General features: G+C 36.6%; 2 protein-coding genes across 2 annotated transcripts; one reads left to right on the plus strand and one right to left on the minus strand.

The window, feature by feature from the left end:
* Nucleotides 1-1583: 1583 nt before the first annotated feature.
* rpl30 (ribosomal protein L30) lies at nt 1584-4790 on the minus strand. The gene is made up of 5 exons (XM_077196251.1): nt 4675-4790; nt 4511-4559; nt 2210-2355; nt 1951-2081; nt 1584-1686 (listed from the first exon to the last, which is right to left on the minus strand). Exons 2-5 carry the CDS (start codon nt 4529-4531, stop codon nt 1634-1636), a joined length of 351 nt encoding a protein of 116 aa, XP_077052366.1. The 5' UTR covers nt 4532-4559; nt 4675-4790; the 3' UTR covers nt 1584-1633.
* Nucleotides 4791-8237: 3447 nt separating this feature from the next.
* LOC143702668 (uncharacterized) lies at nt 8238-9093 on the plus strand. Its single transcript, XM_077196708.1, has one exon. It carries the CDS (start codon nt 8281-8283, stop codon nt 9091-9093), a length of 813 nt encoding a protein of 270 aa, XP_077052823.1. The 5' UTR covers nt 8238-8280.
* Nucleotides 9094-14310: the final 5217 nt, after the last annotated feature.

Consider the following 14310-nt stretch of genomic DNA (forward strand, 5'->3'; position numbering starts at 1 on the left):
AATTCAGTTAATAACTCTGGAATGAAGCAAATCAAATATTTTATCTTTGAATGTTTAAAAGACGAACCCAACCTTTTTTATATAGCATATGGAAAAACAATATGAGGAAAACTGCTTTGATAGCGATTTAAAATGACGTTATAACCTACCACTTATTATTCAGTTAAATCTAGACATCATGCCTTTCAGAAAACATTTTAAGACTGCAGAACATAATTATATATCCACTATTTTTGGACTGAAACTTTCAAACCAAAAGCAAAGATTTGTATTCTGCTCACAAAAGTGTTGAGTAATGCACCCCGAGGTCTGATAAAACGATTCAACTGAAGAACTAAGGGTAAAATACATTAGATATTGCGCCCTCTAATGATAAAATCATGTTATGTACATTTCAGCAATGTTTTTGGGGGCAAAATGCAAAATGTTAGCATCTCTGACATACATGTAGCCTAGATTCCATAAATAACTGATATTACATATTTGTAATGTCTGCTGAATTGGCAAATGGCCTGCCATTGAAATGAAACACTAATCACATTCTTATACCAATCGAGTTTGGAGTTTACCCGGCACAATCACTACCATTTTTCAGCAGCTATAGGAGGACATATGTATTATATACAGTACATTTTGTAGAAATGTGACAAAACATACATGTAAAAATGCTACCTTGAATTTTCTGTTTACATGTAACACATTTCTACAAAAAAACCCAAATGTACTGTATAAACCCAAATGTTCTTTTTTTGTGCACTACAGAATCAACTTTTCCAAGTAAAAGTTTTATGCCTACTGTTAAAAGCATCTAAAAAGCTCAGTGATTCACAAGAGCGTTCAGTGAGACAAAACTGACAATCTTATAAAGTGCAGAAAACAGTCAAGGTCCAAAAAAGAAAAAAGTTTAACAAATATTTTCATAGTGAAAAAACATCTAAACATTTTGACCAGTGTGGTTGACGATGACAAAAACACTATTTTGGTTTCATTGGCCAATTTACTGACAATAACTAGGTTTTGAAGCATGAAGTAAACATTTTGGTGAGTTATATTTTGAAGACATGTAAAACAGTCCTGATGTTCCAGCAAACAATTGTGGCAATTGCACTTTTAGTTTAGAGAATGTTAAAAATGTAAATTACAGGTTTAAGTAAATAGCTAATTTGATTCAGATTCACCACACAACTAGAGAAAATAGATTTCTATTCTTTTAACTAATTCACCTACTGCAGTAGAACAAGTTGAATTAAGTTTTCAGTATGTGTTATTGTATATATAATTTTTCCAGCCAATAGGAATAAACTATGACTGTTCACGCTTTAGGACATTGAGAATAAAGAAAAAACCTATCCCAAAAACCATATTCAGGATTTCAAAAAGGTTCTTCTTTAAGAAAAACCACCACATGAATTATTGAAAAATAGTGAGTAAACAAAAGTGGGATGAATATCTCATTTCTCAACATTATCAAAGGTGAACAGATGAAAAATGAACAAAAAAAAGGTCCATCTCTCATGCAGTTTATCCACTAAACGCATCAAACATGAACGAAAGCGGAGACAAAAATAACCCCCCCCAAAAAATGACTGTTTTAACCAATTTTATTATTAATAAAGATCTGGTGGGAATGGCTCTACTTCTCCCCCTGCTGCTGGTCTGGCATGCTTCTGATGATGTCAGAATCGCCTGGGAACACAAGAGAAAGTCATTAATTACAGAACAATGCATTTATTTATTTACAAAGCACAGAATATTAGTTTTCATTCAGATAATCTAGATTTCTACTTCTGAAACAGTGCAAAACATACCAGCAACCTTTTAAATCTACATTGACTTTGACATATAAATGACCTAATAATCCAAAAAGTAACAATACAGTATGACAGGGAAAGTTAAAGGCAAACAAAACTACTAGATCAAGTCGTATCAGTTCTGCCAGTGAATACACACCAGGGTCAATGATGGCCAATGTGCACACCCTGTAGTATTTGCCACAGGCTGTACCAAGCTCAATGTTGTTTCCACTGTAATGATGGACTCCGGTTTTGGCCAACATAGCGTAGTATTCAATTTCAGATTTCCTAGAAAAACATGATGAATCATTAAGATTATCCTCAAGCCTCACAAAACTGTATTATCCAAGAAGTCACAAATTATTTTCATGGTGACAGCAGATTGACAAATATTCAAGCAGAGAAACACGACGCACCTCAGAGCAGGACAGTTGTTGGCCAGGATTACCAGCTTGGCTTTTCCTTGGCGAATCATTTTCTGAGACTGCTTGTAACCGAGAACATATTTACCGCTCTTCATAACAAGCTGCAGTCTTGAATTGATGGACTCCAGGGACTTTTTCTGTAAAGATGAAGATATGGAACAAAACAATAAATAAACCAACAGGACGGAATGTGAAGAAATAAGCATTGACTTTTTCTGTTAAAGGCTTCAAAATTGGAATAACCATTTTGATACAACTTCCAAAATTTTTAAAACAAAGATGTGTGCGCTCTGCTATTGCAATTTGAGGTCTATTTCAAACTGTTTTCTTTAGGGCTGCAACTAACGATTATTTTGATAATCGATTAATCGGGCGATTATTTTTTCGATTAATCGATTAATCGGATAGAAATTAAATTAGTTTTTTTTTTTATAACTAAATAAAACCGTAAATCAGGGTATTTATGTGTAAAAGTGTACTTTAAAAAGTGCAAAAGCCACACATTGAGTTTTACTAATATCAATATTTGCATTGTTTTTAATGATAATTGCTGATGGCAAGTTGACAAACATGATTATTGTTAAAAAAATGATATCCAACATATTATGTTTTAACACAATTTTTGTTAAAACAAATTTACACAGACATGTTGTTCAGATGTGAATATCTGAACTAAAAACAAACTAAAAACATCTAAAATATATAATTCATTTAATTTTTATTTAAAATTAATTATATATAAGGAATATAAGGATAAAGAATATAATATATATTATATATATAATATAGAAAATAATATAATATAATATAAGGATAAATTGATTAAATAAATATAGAAAGACTGAAAACAATTGTGTGAATGTAGAGCCGCAGTAGATCGCGTTTGAAAAACAATTAAAACTTAGTAGACAAATGCTATAAAAAGAGAACGGAATGGAGGTAACGTTACCCAGCAAGCTAACAGGCTTGAGTAAAGGACAGGAGAAATTATGCATTAGTGCACAAGCATTCGCTGAAAACCACTGAGTACAGTGACTAAAAAACAATATTTTACTGCTGCTGTTATTAATTGCCTTTGTATTTAATGCTTCACTTTGTAAACAACGTTTTAATTTAACCTATTTCTGCGGTAGCGCTATTTTAATCCATCACTTACGTTGCGAGCGAACTGATTGCACAACCTGATGCTCGAGACAAAATACAGACATCCCGGAAGTCCCGGGAGTCTCCCGCATATTGATTGCGGCTCCCTGATGCCCGCGAATTAGTTCAAACTCGCGAAATCTAGAGCGCGCAAGCAAGAGCGCGCATGCGAGACCGAAGAGACTGCTCCAAACCGTGTAGCGCGCGCGCTCGGCAGAGCGCCTGAGGGAGAGAGACCTTGCGTGTGTGTGCGTACCAGTAAACGCTCCCCGTGACGTAAGCAGACCAACTAATCGATAATGACATTCGTTGACAACGATTTTCATAATCGATTATAATCGATTTTATCGATTAGTTGTTGCAGCCCTAGTTTTCTTCTTCGAGCAGTTAGATATATAACGTTACACTAGTCTTCACTTCTTTATTAGCTAGTCAATTCATTTTATTTGTCTTTAAGTCCACCAAACATTTCACAATGACTTGTTGTAAATGTACTTTCTAAAGCTCGAAATTTTAAGATGTTCTCGGAATGACAGCTCCGTTTTAATTTTGTCTATACATCACACTAATCATACATACATTCACTTAACACAATTGCATTTCTTCAGCAATTAAAAACAATTAGCACTATTAAGTTACCTTCAGTCAGTGTACTTACGGTCACATGTACACGGTTTATATCATGTCTATTTCACAGACAACTGTAATTCAATACTGCATCTCACTAACACTTCATAAGTATTGCTCCTGTACAACACTTATTGTAACGGGGGTGATTATTTATTAAATGCGTTTATAGTAGACGATAATAAACATTACTCTAATAAAGAACCGTTTTCTACATCACGTTTTCAGGGTACAGTCGATATATTAATATTTACAATGTAAGTTATAAAAAAGAAGAGCTAACGTTATTTCCTTAATTAGAAACACCCTGCGCACCTAAACATAACTAATATTAAGCCCATACAACACCACGCCAGCGATCAGAGATAAACATTGGCACAGTATAATATCAATTCAACTCCGTAACAATAGTCATATACACCAGTATTAGTGCATGTAGACATTTTAGTTTTTTTATAATCAGGCCTGTAGGGAGCTTCCACGTGAAGTTCTCCAGCACGCGCAGCATCGCGCTCCACTCACCGTTTTCTTTGCGGCCACCATTTTTCCTGATTAGTCCGATATGGCCAACCTGAACACAAAAAAGCGATAAATCAAGATCTACACTTTCAAAATAATGCGCTCGTATTCTTCGTATAACTTTTAAAGGGAGTATTTTTAATAATTTCCAGCAGAGCCGCGCTCACCTCCTGATCACACCAAGATGGCCTCGTAGAGAAAGGGCTTCCCAGCGTGCACCGCGGCCGTAAACCTCGCGCGCCCGCATCGCGAGACCGCGCCACCTCGAGATCACAGAGCTCAAAACAGTCACTCTGGGACGTGTAGTCAAAGAATATTTGGCTACAAGGCTCTTCATTGTCCATCACAACATTTTCCATCTGATAAAATATTTTACAGCTTGGCACATCTCCAAACCGCTTTATCCTCTGCAGGTCTCATGGCCACACCCTGGATGGATGGGTAATCACAGGGCTACCTAGAAGTATATTATAAAATTCTCATGGATGTATAGGATTGTATGAATTTACACAACTTTCACATGTTCAGAAATCACACTTTTAAAACTAGGTTACCTCATTTATCCAGCTTTTTCAAGACAATGGGAACCCTGGTTCTTCAAAAGAAAAGGAGGGGGTGAATTCAGAAATTGATTATTCAGTCTTGATTATTATTTTTTTGCTTATTTATTGCTTGTTTTGTCCGCAAAGAATGACGGCCATGAAGTGGCCCAGAACTGGATTAAAGACAAGGATTAAAGACAGTTAATCACCCTTAACTGGCCCTGAATTGGGCCAAAACAGGTTTTATTAATGGTACCAATTCTCAGCATAAGTTAACCATATCAACACCAGCAGAAACCCCAAAACTGAGTCATAATAACCCAGCCAAATCTTACCCAAACCATGTGAACAAATAAGTCACAGGAAAATTCAATTCTCAAAATTAGTTTATTTAACAATAATGCACAAGCCAAAAAACAAACATGTAACAAAATTACATCTGGAATTGAGTGAAGGCTATTTTTTAGTACATTCAAAGCGTAACATTACTACCACCTCAAAAAAGTGCATTTATTTTCAAATTTTTCTGGTCTGTCTTAAACAGTAGCTTACTTATTGTAGTAATACACAAGCCAATATATATATATATATATATATATATATATATATATATATGACACCGAGAGTTGTGTAACTGTGAACGCTATTTTAGTTGCCTAAACAGCCAATATGTCCAACATTTTTTAATTCTAACTAAATGATATGAATCTAGCATAGAAATTTTAACATATTATAATATAATTTTACCCTCAACATACATCTAGAGCAAATTAAAACAATTTACACATCAGACTGTTTGTATGTGTGAGGGAGAAAGTGATCCTATTTAGGACTGTCCCCAGGAAGTGAAGTAGGCTACAGCTCTGCAGCCCCTCTTTTCTCCTCAAGTGCTCTCTCCTTCCTCCATCTCTATCAGGAGCAAGCTGAAGCCATCTTTGTATAGTTGCTTCTATCACCTGATGGTGGCATGTTGTGTCAGAAGATTTTTTCTAATAGCTAAAAGACAAAATACTAAATTAATAATAGTAAATCAATGAATATATACAAACATTCATCCACTGTAAATAAATTTTGGTAAAAAATTAAAATGAGGTTGCTTTGCTTACATTTTATACAGGAAATGATTGCTTATAATGTGGCACTATTAAATGTCTAACTGGTTTGTCAGAGTTTGACAACAGTATTTTGACAAACAAGACCATTTTAGCAAACAAAAACCTTAAAAATATATGATATGAGTATGTGATATGGAAACTGTGATCCATGCATTCATTTCGTCCAGATTGGATTACTGTGATTCTCTTTATTTGGGGGTTGTCTAAGAAGTTGATTTCACGGCTGCAACTGGTGCAGAATGCTGTGGCCAGACTGTTGACTGGCACCAGGAAATGTTCCAGTATCTCTCCGGACGGTGCTGCTTCTCTGCACTGGCTCCCTGTTGCATAGGGTGCAATTCAAGGTCCTTTTAATGGTTTTTAAAGGTGTACATGGGCTTGCCCCTGTATCTTTAGTTTGTTACATAATTTTGCTGCTAGACCACTAAGATCCTCTCAAAGCTTTCTTTTAAACGTTCCAAAATCTCGGTTAAAAACTAAGGTAGCAGCACCGCGTCTTTGGAATAGTCTCCCTTTACACTTTAAATCCTGTGATTCCATTGAGTGTTTTAAATCTAGGTTGAAGACCCTTCTCTTCTCTATTCCTGCTACTTTTAACTGTTCTTAACATGTGGTTTATTTAGTGCTTTGTTATGTTTAATGGTGTGTTTGTCTATATGTTTTGTAAGGTTGGGTCTGTAAAGCACTTTGGTCAACTTGTGTTGTCTTTAAACATGCTTTAGCAATAAAATTATTGATTGATTGACCCAAACATAATGTCATTATGATAAAATTCTCATGTCCTTATATTTATGGCAAATGTTTCATTTATGAAACATTTGCAATACTTGGTGCTGTGGTCAAACAAAAGAGATCCTTAAACAGCATGCTGCCTGCCTGTTACACAACACATTGTTGTGTCAAAACATTTTGAATTTTGAAACATTTGAATAGTGCATATGAAGGGAGAATAATATATTATTTTATTTGTTATCCATCATCCTCCTAGATTCCTCAATCAATATGATAACACTGGACACTGGAACATTTTTGTGGTGGACATGCAAACAAACCAGGGCTGTAAATTTGGGGCTGGAGCCCCAGAAGCCATGCCTTTGCTCCGTCCCTGACACAAACTATACAGGCATATTGTTTGAATAGAAAACAGAAAGGCTATAAACCTCACTGTCAGTTTATATTTCTCTAGTGTTGTTTTTTTAGAAGCTGTAATTTGACCAAGAGGACTGTGCGTATCACAGGTATTCTGTGTTTTTTTTTTGTTCCTATGTGTCTATGTTGAAAATATTCATGGACTTTTGCTTTGCATTCCCATGCTTCCTGTGCGTTCTACCTGTTAGCCTGTTTACTGATTGTTCCGCACCTGCTTCTCATTATGGACATTGACTCTTGAGCATTTAAGGTCGTTCTCCTAAAGGTGTTGATATGTGAACTTTTAATTGTTGTGAGATCCTCCTCGTCTTCCTTTTCCTGAATAAATGTTGTGTCCAGAGCCTGAACTTTTATCTCACAACTGTGAGTGGTGTTACAGTGTGTAAAAGGACCATTTAATGACTCCATAAAGTTTCGCATCTTTACATGATTGTTTGATGTAAACCATGAATAATCAAGGCAATTTGGAGCAATTGTTTATATTTCCAGCCCTAACCTGCTAAAAAGTGCCCAAATCCCCTCTAAAGTAACAGATCAGCCTGACCAGGTATAGGCTATCCAGAGAATGATGGTTTAGCTTTTAGCAAGTTGTTCTTTAATTGCCTGCTGTTGCAAATACGATTTCACCTAATTTCATAGTCTTCTTTTCTTAGATGTTAGGATATTCCCTTAATTTGAACTTTCCCAATCCCTAAACTTGATGGTTGATCCTTTGCAATTTAAAAGAATATGGTTTCCAGTCACGGTCCTGTACGTGGACGTTGTGTTTGTCTCTCCTGTCACACTTGTTCAGTTCATAGCTCTCTGCCGATGAGCTGATGATCCTAATCAGGTGTGCTAAATAAGCAGGACATACAAATGTGTAAAAATCTGGGTCCTCACTCCCAGTAATAAAACTGAAATCTCCTGTGTTGCATGCACGTTGTCTCATAACAGATCAGAGATCTTAATAAGTTCGATTAACACGATGGAGGTGGACAAATATATCTTGACTGAGGCGCTCTCTGCCATTCTGGGAGTCACTGTGAAATTGCAGTCAGATTGCAACGATTTAGATGGAGCCATTAAACTGCAAATTGCCAAACTGACAACTCTTGCCCTTCTTAAAAATGAACCAGTGACTTGTCTGACTTCTTCTCTGTCGCGGTTGTTTGTTGGTGATAAGAAACAATCACAAGAAACCCCGAGAAGCGAAAGCGCGAGCTCTTCTGTCCGGAAGGAGTTATTTGTTATTTCAGATGACTTTTTCGATCCGAAGTTTGACTTTGACTTTACGAACATGTCCAAGCCGAACTTTGATTCCTGCATGCGCGGGAACGAGCCGTACAAACGCCCCTACGGGTGGATGCGCTTCGCGCTGAAGGTGCGGGACAAATACCCGGACGGGAACGCTTGGCTGGGAACAGAAGGATGGAGGAGCTGTTCCACGCCCGGTGAGTGGCCAGTCTCATACCACGGAACTGACTTGCAAGGGGCTGCGGGCATCATACAGTCTCAGTATATGTCAGGAGACCGTCAGGCTTACGGAAGAGGGGTTTATTCATCTCCAGACATCAACATAGCAGACATGTTCGCGAAAACCAAGAACTTCATTTCGCAAAAGAATGGAAATACTTACAAAGTCATCATGCAGAACAGAATCAACCCCCAGATCAGAGAAAAAAAGACCCAGTACATTTGGTTGGTGCCTATCCCCGAAGGCACATCAGTTGAAGAGAAAAAAATAGTGGAGACTTCAATCCGCCCTTATGGTCTTCTGCTTAAAAAGATGGAGGCCTAAGGCCTTGTTGCAAATGTTCACATTTGGAATTTCCTTCTCTTTAATTAATTTTTTGTGCTGCCTTATTGCATGTCAGAAGATTCGTTCATTGATTTCATAATTGGAATGTTTGAATAAGTGTTATGTGTGTTTGTATGTGAAGAGAAAAAAATAACTTTAATTCATCATTATAGTTAATTCATAATCGAGGACATATAGGCCTGTAAGGATGGAATTCCATATTGTATTAAAATGGTATATAAAATGTTTTTTTTGCAGTGAAAAATTTGTTGTCGTACCAATACATGCACGTTTAGAAAAGCGTGTTGAGCCTTTGCTTATTTTAGGGGTAATTTATCCCCAGAACACTGCCAAAACACACTATAATAAATCCAAATGATGGCAAACATCTACTCCACTAAATTAATTGTAACTTTATCCTATTTTATATTAGGGTGTTCCTTAAACATTTTTATAGAGAATGATTAAAGCATAGCCTATTATCTACGTCATTTAATCAATGTTAAGAAAATTTGTCAGGTTATTGAAATGTTTTTGTGTCTCCACCAAACAGAACACCTAGTTAAGCGCTTCTCATGCTACGTTTTCAGTTGTAACCCTAACTCTAACCAACAATTATAAATGATCAGAAAATTATTTATAGGATGCAAGGGTGGCTGGCATGTGGACCCTAACCCTTACATAGTTTATGGTTTGCCATACACATTAATGTGAATGTGCAAAACACTTGCATTATCACAAAGTAATCATCTATACTGTTTAAAAATAAATAAAAAACAAATCAACAGATTCTAAATGTTCAAGAGTTCAAGTTTAAGAGCCACAAACACGCTAGAAAAAAAATGGCAAAATATCAAAGACTTATTCAGTTTGCAAATAAATTTTGAGTTTCTGTTATTAACAGAGGTGTGAATGTCTGTCTGTGGACCATTTATTATAGTTAACTAAAACCATTAAAAATACATTACTTGAAATAAAACAAACATTAACTAAAATAAAATCTTAAAAACATCAACTTATTTTCAGCCAGTTAATATGCAACGTCATGGAAGGTCACAGAATATCCTAGCATAGCAACAATAGTATCCCCCTAACAACCATATTCTGACCTTACTCCAAACAATTTAAATGTTTTAGACAATACTTCACGTTGGCTTTAAAACAAGTCAACATAAAGTTTGTCTTTCAGGGATTTTTCAGGTATTCCTACCTAACTCTGCAACCAGTTTCCGATTATTGATTTTATTTCATTTTTTTCGTCAGATGGTTCTTTATCCATGAATCCAAGTGGAGTTGGAGAACCTGCTTACCAAACAATATGCTGTTAGGGGGTTAACAGCTTAAGACCCAGGACCAGATATGATGAAAGAAGACCAGGAGTCGTGAGGTTCAATCAAATAGTCAAAAATTTACTGAAGAATAGTTTGCAGTATTATTTGTAGATCCAGCGGCAAAGTCTCACGAGGGGGTCCAGAGCCAACTCTACCTTACACAAAATCTTACATCAATTATACCATTTTGCAAGGGCAGGCATTACATCATTGTTACTTCTTATTAAGTCATAACATAGGTAGATATGGGGCCTATCGACATTAATCAAAGTAATTGTCATCCGAGCCCTGGATTTACATCCGAAGTGACCTCGCAGATGGACGAGAGGCGTCTTCGGGTCTGCCTGTTGTGCATCCCGAGGTTCAAAACCTGCGTAGAAGGTCAAACGCAGACACACAAAGCACTAACGAATAACATTTCTCCTCAAGGCACAAGAGAGCCGAAGCCCATCATTATCAGAGCAGTCAACCAAAACAGAATGATAAAACATCCACTCCTTAGGAAGAGACAAGGGTAAACATGATATACACCTTTCACCTAGAGAAATAACAAGAGAAAATCACATTCCTGCTATTCAGGTAGCATGCATTACATACGACTTTAACCCTAAATTAGTCATAGAGAAGTATTAAGCAAAAAGCAATATATATGGGGAACATATACTCAAGGTGTCCTCCCTGCCCACATGCTGTGAGTCTCACAAGATAAGCTATCCCCAAGGACTTCCACAGGGGCACTGAACAGGGGCAGATCTACCAAGATTGCCACCCCAGAATTATCCCAGTATAAAATTTAAATGTAAGCAGTGTTTCCCGTACCACTTTTCACCAGTGGTGCTTCAATATGATAAAACAAAAAGATAGTGTACTTACTTGCAGGTTGCACAAGTGTATCATTATCGTGTTTGCAAGTTCTCTTACTGTTGCAAACTGTATTGCATCTAACAGGACGTTTTAATTATTTTTACAGTAAAATACTATTAAATGAACAGATTTTGGAAGTAGGCTAATCTTTTAATCTATAGTGAATAAACATAATAAACTTAAATTGAAAATTACCTGCGAGACTTTACATTTGATGGTTGTCACAGTCTGTGTTTTTGGACTTTGAGGGGCTATTTAAGCGTCACTGTAAAACAGAACACTTTATATGTGTTCTTAAACACATTTTGAAAAAGTGCAAGTTTTGAAAACGATCCCGTAATCGTTTCTATGTAAACTACAAAAAAGCAATGACCAGCAATGAAAAGCATGCGCATTACAAGTTCAGTTACAGCCGCATAGTTTTTCTTCACAAAGTGACATCGTCAACTACTGGCCTGGCATGTATATTACAGTGTTTTTAGTCATTTTCACAGATCAGTGTGAATGGGATCATTTTGACAACATTGCTGTCTGTATGCAAAAAAAATGCAAAGGAAAAACTTGTTATGGTTTTAGTACATCGCTGTTGTGAAAACATACCAACAGTTGGGTCTGCACTGTGTTCTTGTTCATCTGTTGCCAAAGACAGCATCCATGCTTTCAATAAGGAACTAGGCAAAGCTAGACAGACTTTCTTCTCGAATATTACAAACAGCAATATGAACAACACACGCACTCTTTTTGCTACTGTAGAGAGACTGACAAACCCCCCAAGCCAGATTCCCAGTGAAATGCTCTCAGAGAGCAAGTGCAAGTTTGCCTCCTTCTTCTCTGAGAAAATCAATAATATCAGAAAGGTGATCAGATCATCCTTGAGTTGCGCTGGGGTCAGACAGATCAGACCACAGCCTGAGAAAGTAGTCACTATGTCTGATTTTGAAGAAATAAATGGCAAAATTTTGCAAGATACTGTACAGCACCTTAAAACATCAACCTGTGCTCTTCACGCACTTCCCACATCTTTCTTCAAAAGTGTGTTTAACTGTTTCGAAGCAGATCTCCTAGAAGTGGTAAATGCCTCACTTCTCTCTGGGAGTTTTCCGAGCTCCCTGAAAACTGCAGTTGTCAAGCCCCTCCTGAAAAAGAGCAATCTGGATAAGACCATATTAAACAACTATAGACCGATCTCAAATCTTCCTTTCATAGGCAAGATCATTGAAAACGTTGTCTTCAATCAGCTGAACAAATTCTTAAGCTCGAATGGATACTTTGACAATTTTCAATCTGGTTTCCGACCACATCACAGCACAGAGACAGCGCTTATAAAGATAATAAATTATATTCGCTTAAATACTGATACAAGCAAATTATCAGTGCTGGTACTACTCGACCTCATGTGCTGCATTTGACACTATCGATCACAACATATTTCTTGACAGGCTGGAAAACTGGGTCGGGCTTTCTGGGATAGTCCTAAAATGGTTCAGGTCATACTTGGTAGGGAGAGGTTATTATGTGAGTATTGGAGATCATAAGTCTGAGTGGACATCCATGACATGCGGAGTGCCTCAAGGCTCAATTCTTGCGCCATTCCTATTCAACCTGTACATGCTCCCAATGAGCCAAATAATGAGAAATAACCAAATCGCTTACCACAGCTATGCAGACGACACAGAGCTCTACTTAGCCCTATCGCCTAATGATTACAGCCCCATTAACTCCCTGTTCCAATGCATTGATGAAGTAAACAATTGGATGTGCCAAAACTTTCTTCAGTTAAACAGGCACTCAGATCATTCGGATCACATCAGCTAGAAATTCCAAGGGTTCACTCTAAGCATGGCGAGTCCGCTTTTAGCTACTATGCCAGCCGCAGCTTGAACCAGCTTCCAGAAGAGATCAGATGTGCTTCTACAGTAGTCACATTCAAATCCAGACTCAAAACACATCTGTTTAGCTGTGCATTTACTGAATGAGCACTGTACCACTGTTCGTCCGACTGCTCGTACTATTTTATTTTATTATTTTATTTTTATTCTAAACTTTTTTAATTATTCTGTATTTTATCTTTTATTCTAAACTGTTATAATTATTCTGATTTCTTTTGATTATTTTAATTTCTTCTATGTAAAGCACTTTGCATTACCATTGTGTATGAAATGGGCTATATAAATAAACTTGCCTTGCCTTGCCTTGCCTAGTGTTTGATTTGCCCTCATGTGTTACACCTGTGTCTTGTTAATTATCTCCTTCGGTCCTTAGTGTTCCCTGTGTATATATAGCCCTTTGTTTCAGCCTTTGTTAGTTCTCGTCTTATAAGTGGTTTTTTGGTTTCATTTCATATATTTCTGAAGAAGAGTAATTTTGAAATTGTTTTAATAAAAGAATTGCAAGTGATTCGATCCTGCTGTTTTATTTAGGCTACTGTTTAAATTGCAACAATTGTGTGACAATGGTATTTTAAATCATTGTTTCTTGTTCGTTTTTGCATTACGTTTTTACGTTTTACCTGATGTCACATCATCATGGTGGTGTATTTATGGTTTTGTATTTATGTGCATGAACTGCACATTAGTAGCCTATATTTACCTCTTAAATGTGATTAACTTGAATTCATTGTGTGTCTCTTTTACCACCTACGGTTAGGGTTGGGAGTTCATAAAGTTGATAGGGCCCTGGGAAAATGAATTCTGACTTAAAAAAAAAGTTTACTTAATGTGTGTTAACAGACCTTGAACTTTAAGTAGCCTGTATAATTTAAAACCAATAACGTTTCTAATATTAAAAGAACCATTGCCAAGGACCTACAACCAAAAATACTAGCGGTGAGTTTTACAAGGACATATAGCATTCTCTGTGCACTGACATTATCCACCATAGTGGTAGATTTAGATATGGACGGTAGGAGTGTTCATTGCAGAGCGTCAAGATGTTGTGTTTTACATTTTTTATGACATTCAGTTTGGGTTGGCCAGTGCTATTCCAGAATTCACCTGTGGATGTCGCTAAAATCATTACAAAG

This window comes from Siphateles boraxobius, unplaced genomic scaffold, assembly GCF_051911475.1.
Source record: "Siphateles boraxobius isolate OS27281-9 unplaced genomic scaffold, OSU_SipBor_1 35, whole genome shotgun sequence".
Lineage (NCBI taxonomy): Eukaryota > Metazoa > Chordata > Actinopteri > Cypriniformes > Leuciscidae > Siphateles > Siphateles boraxobius.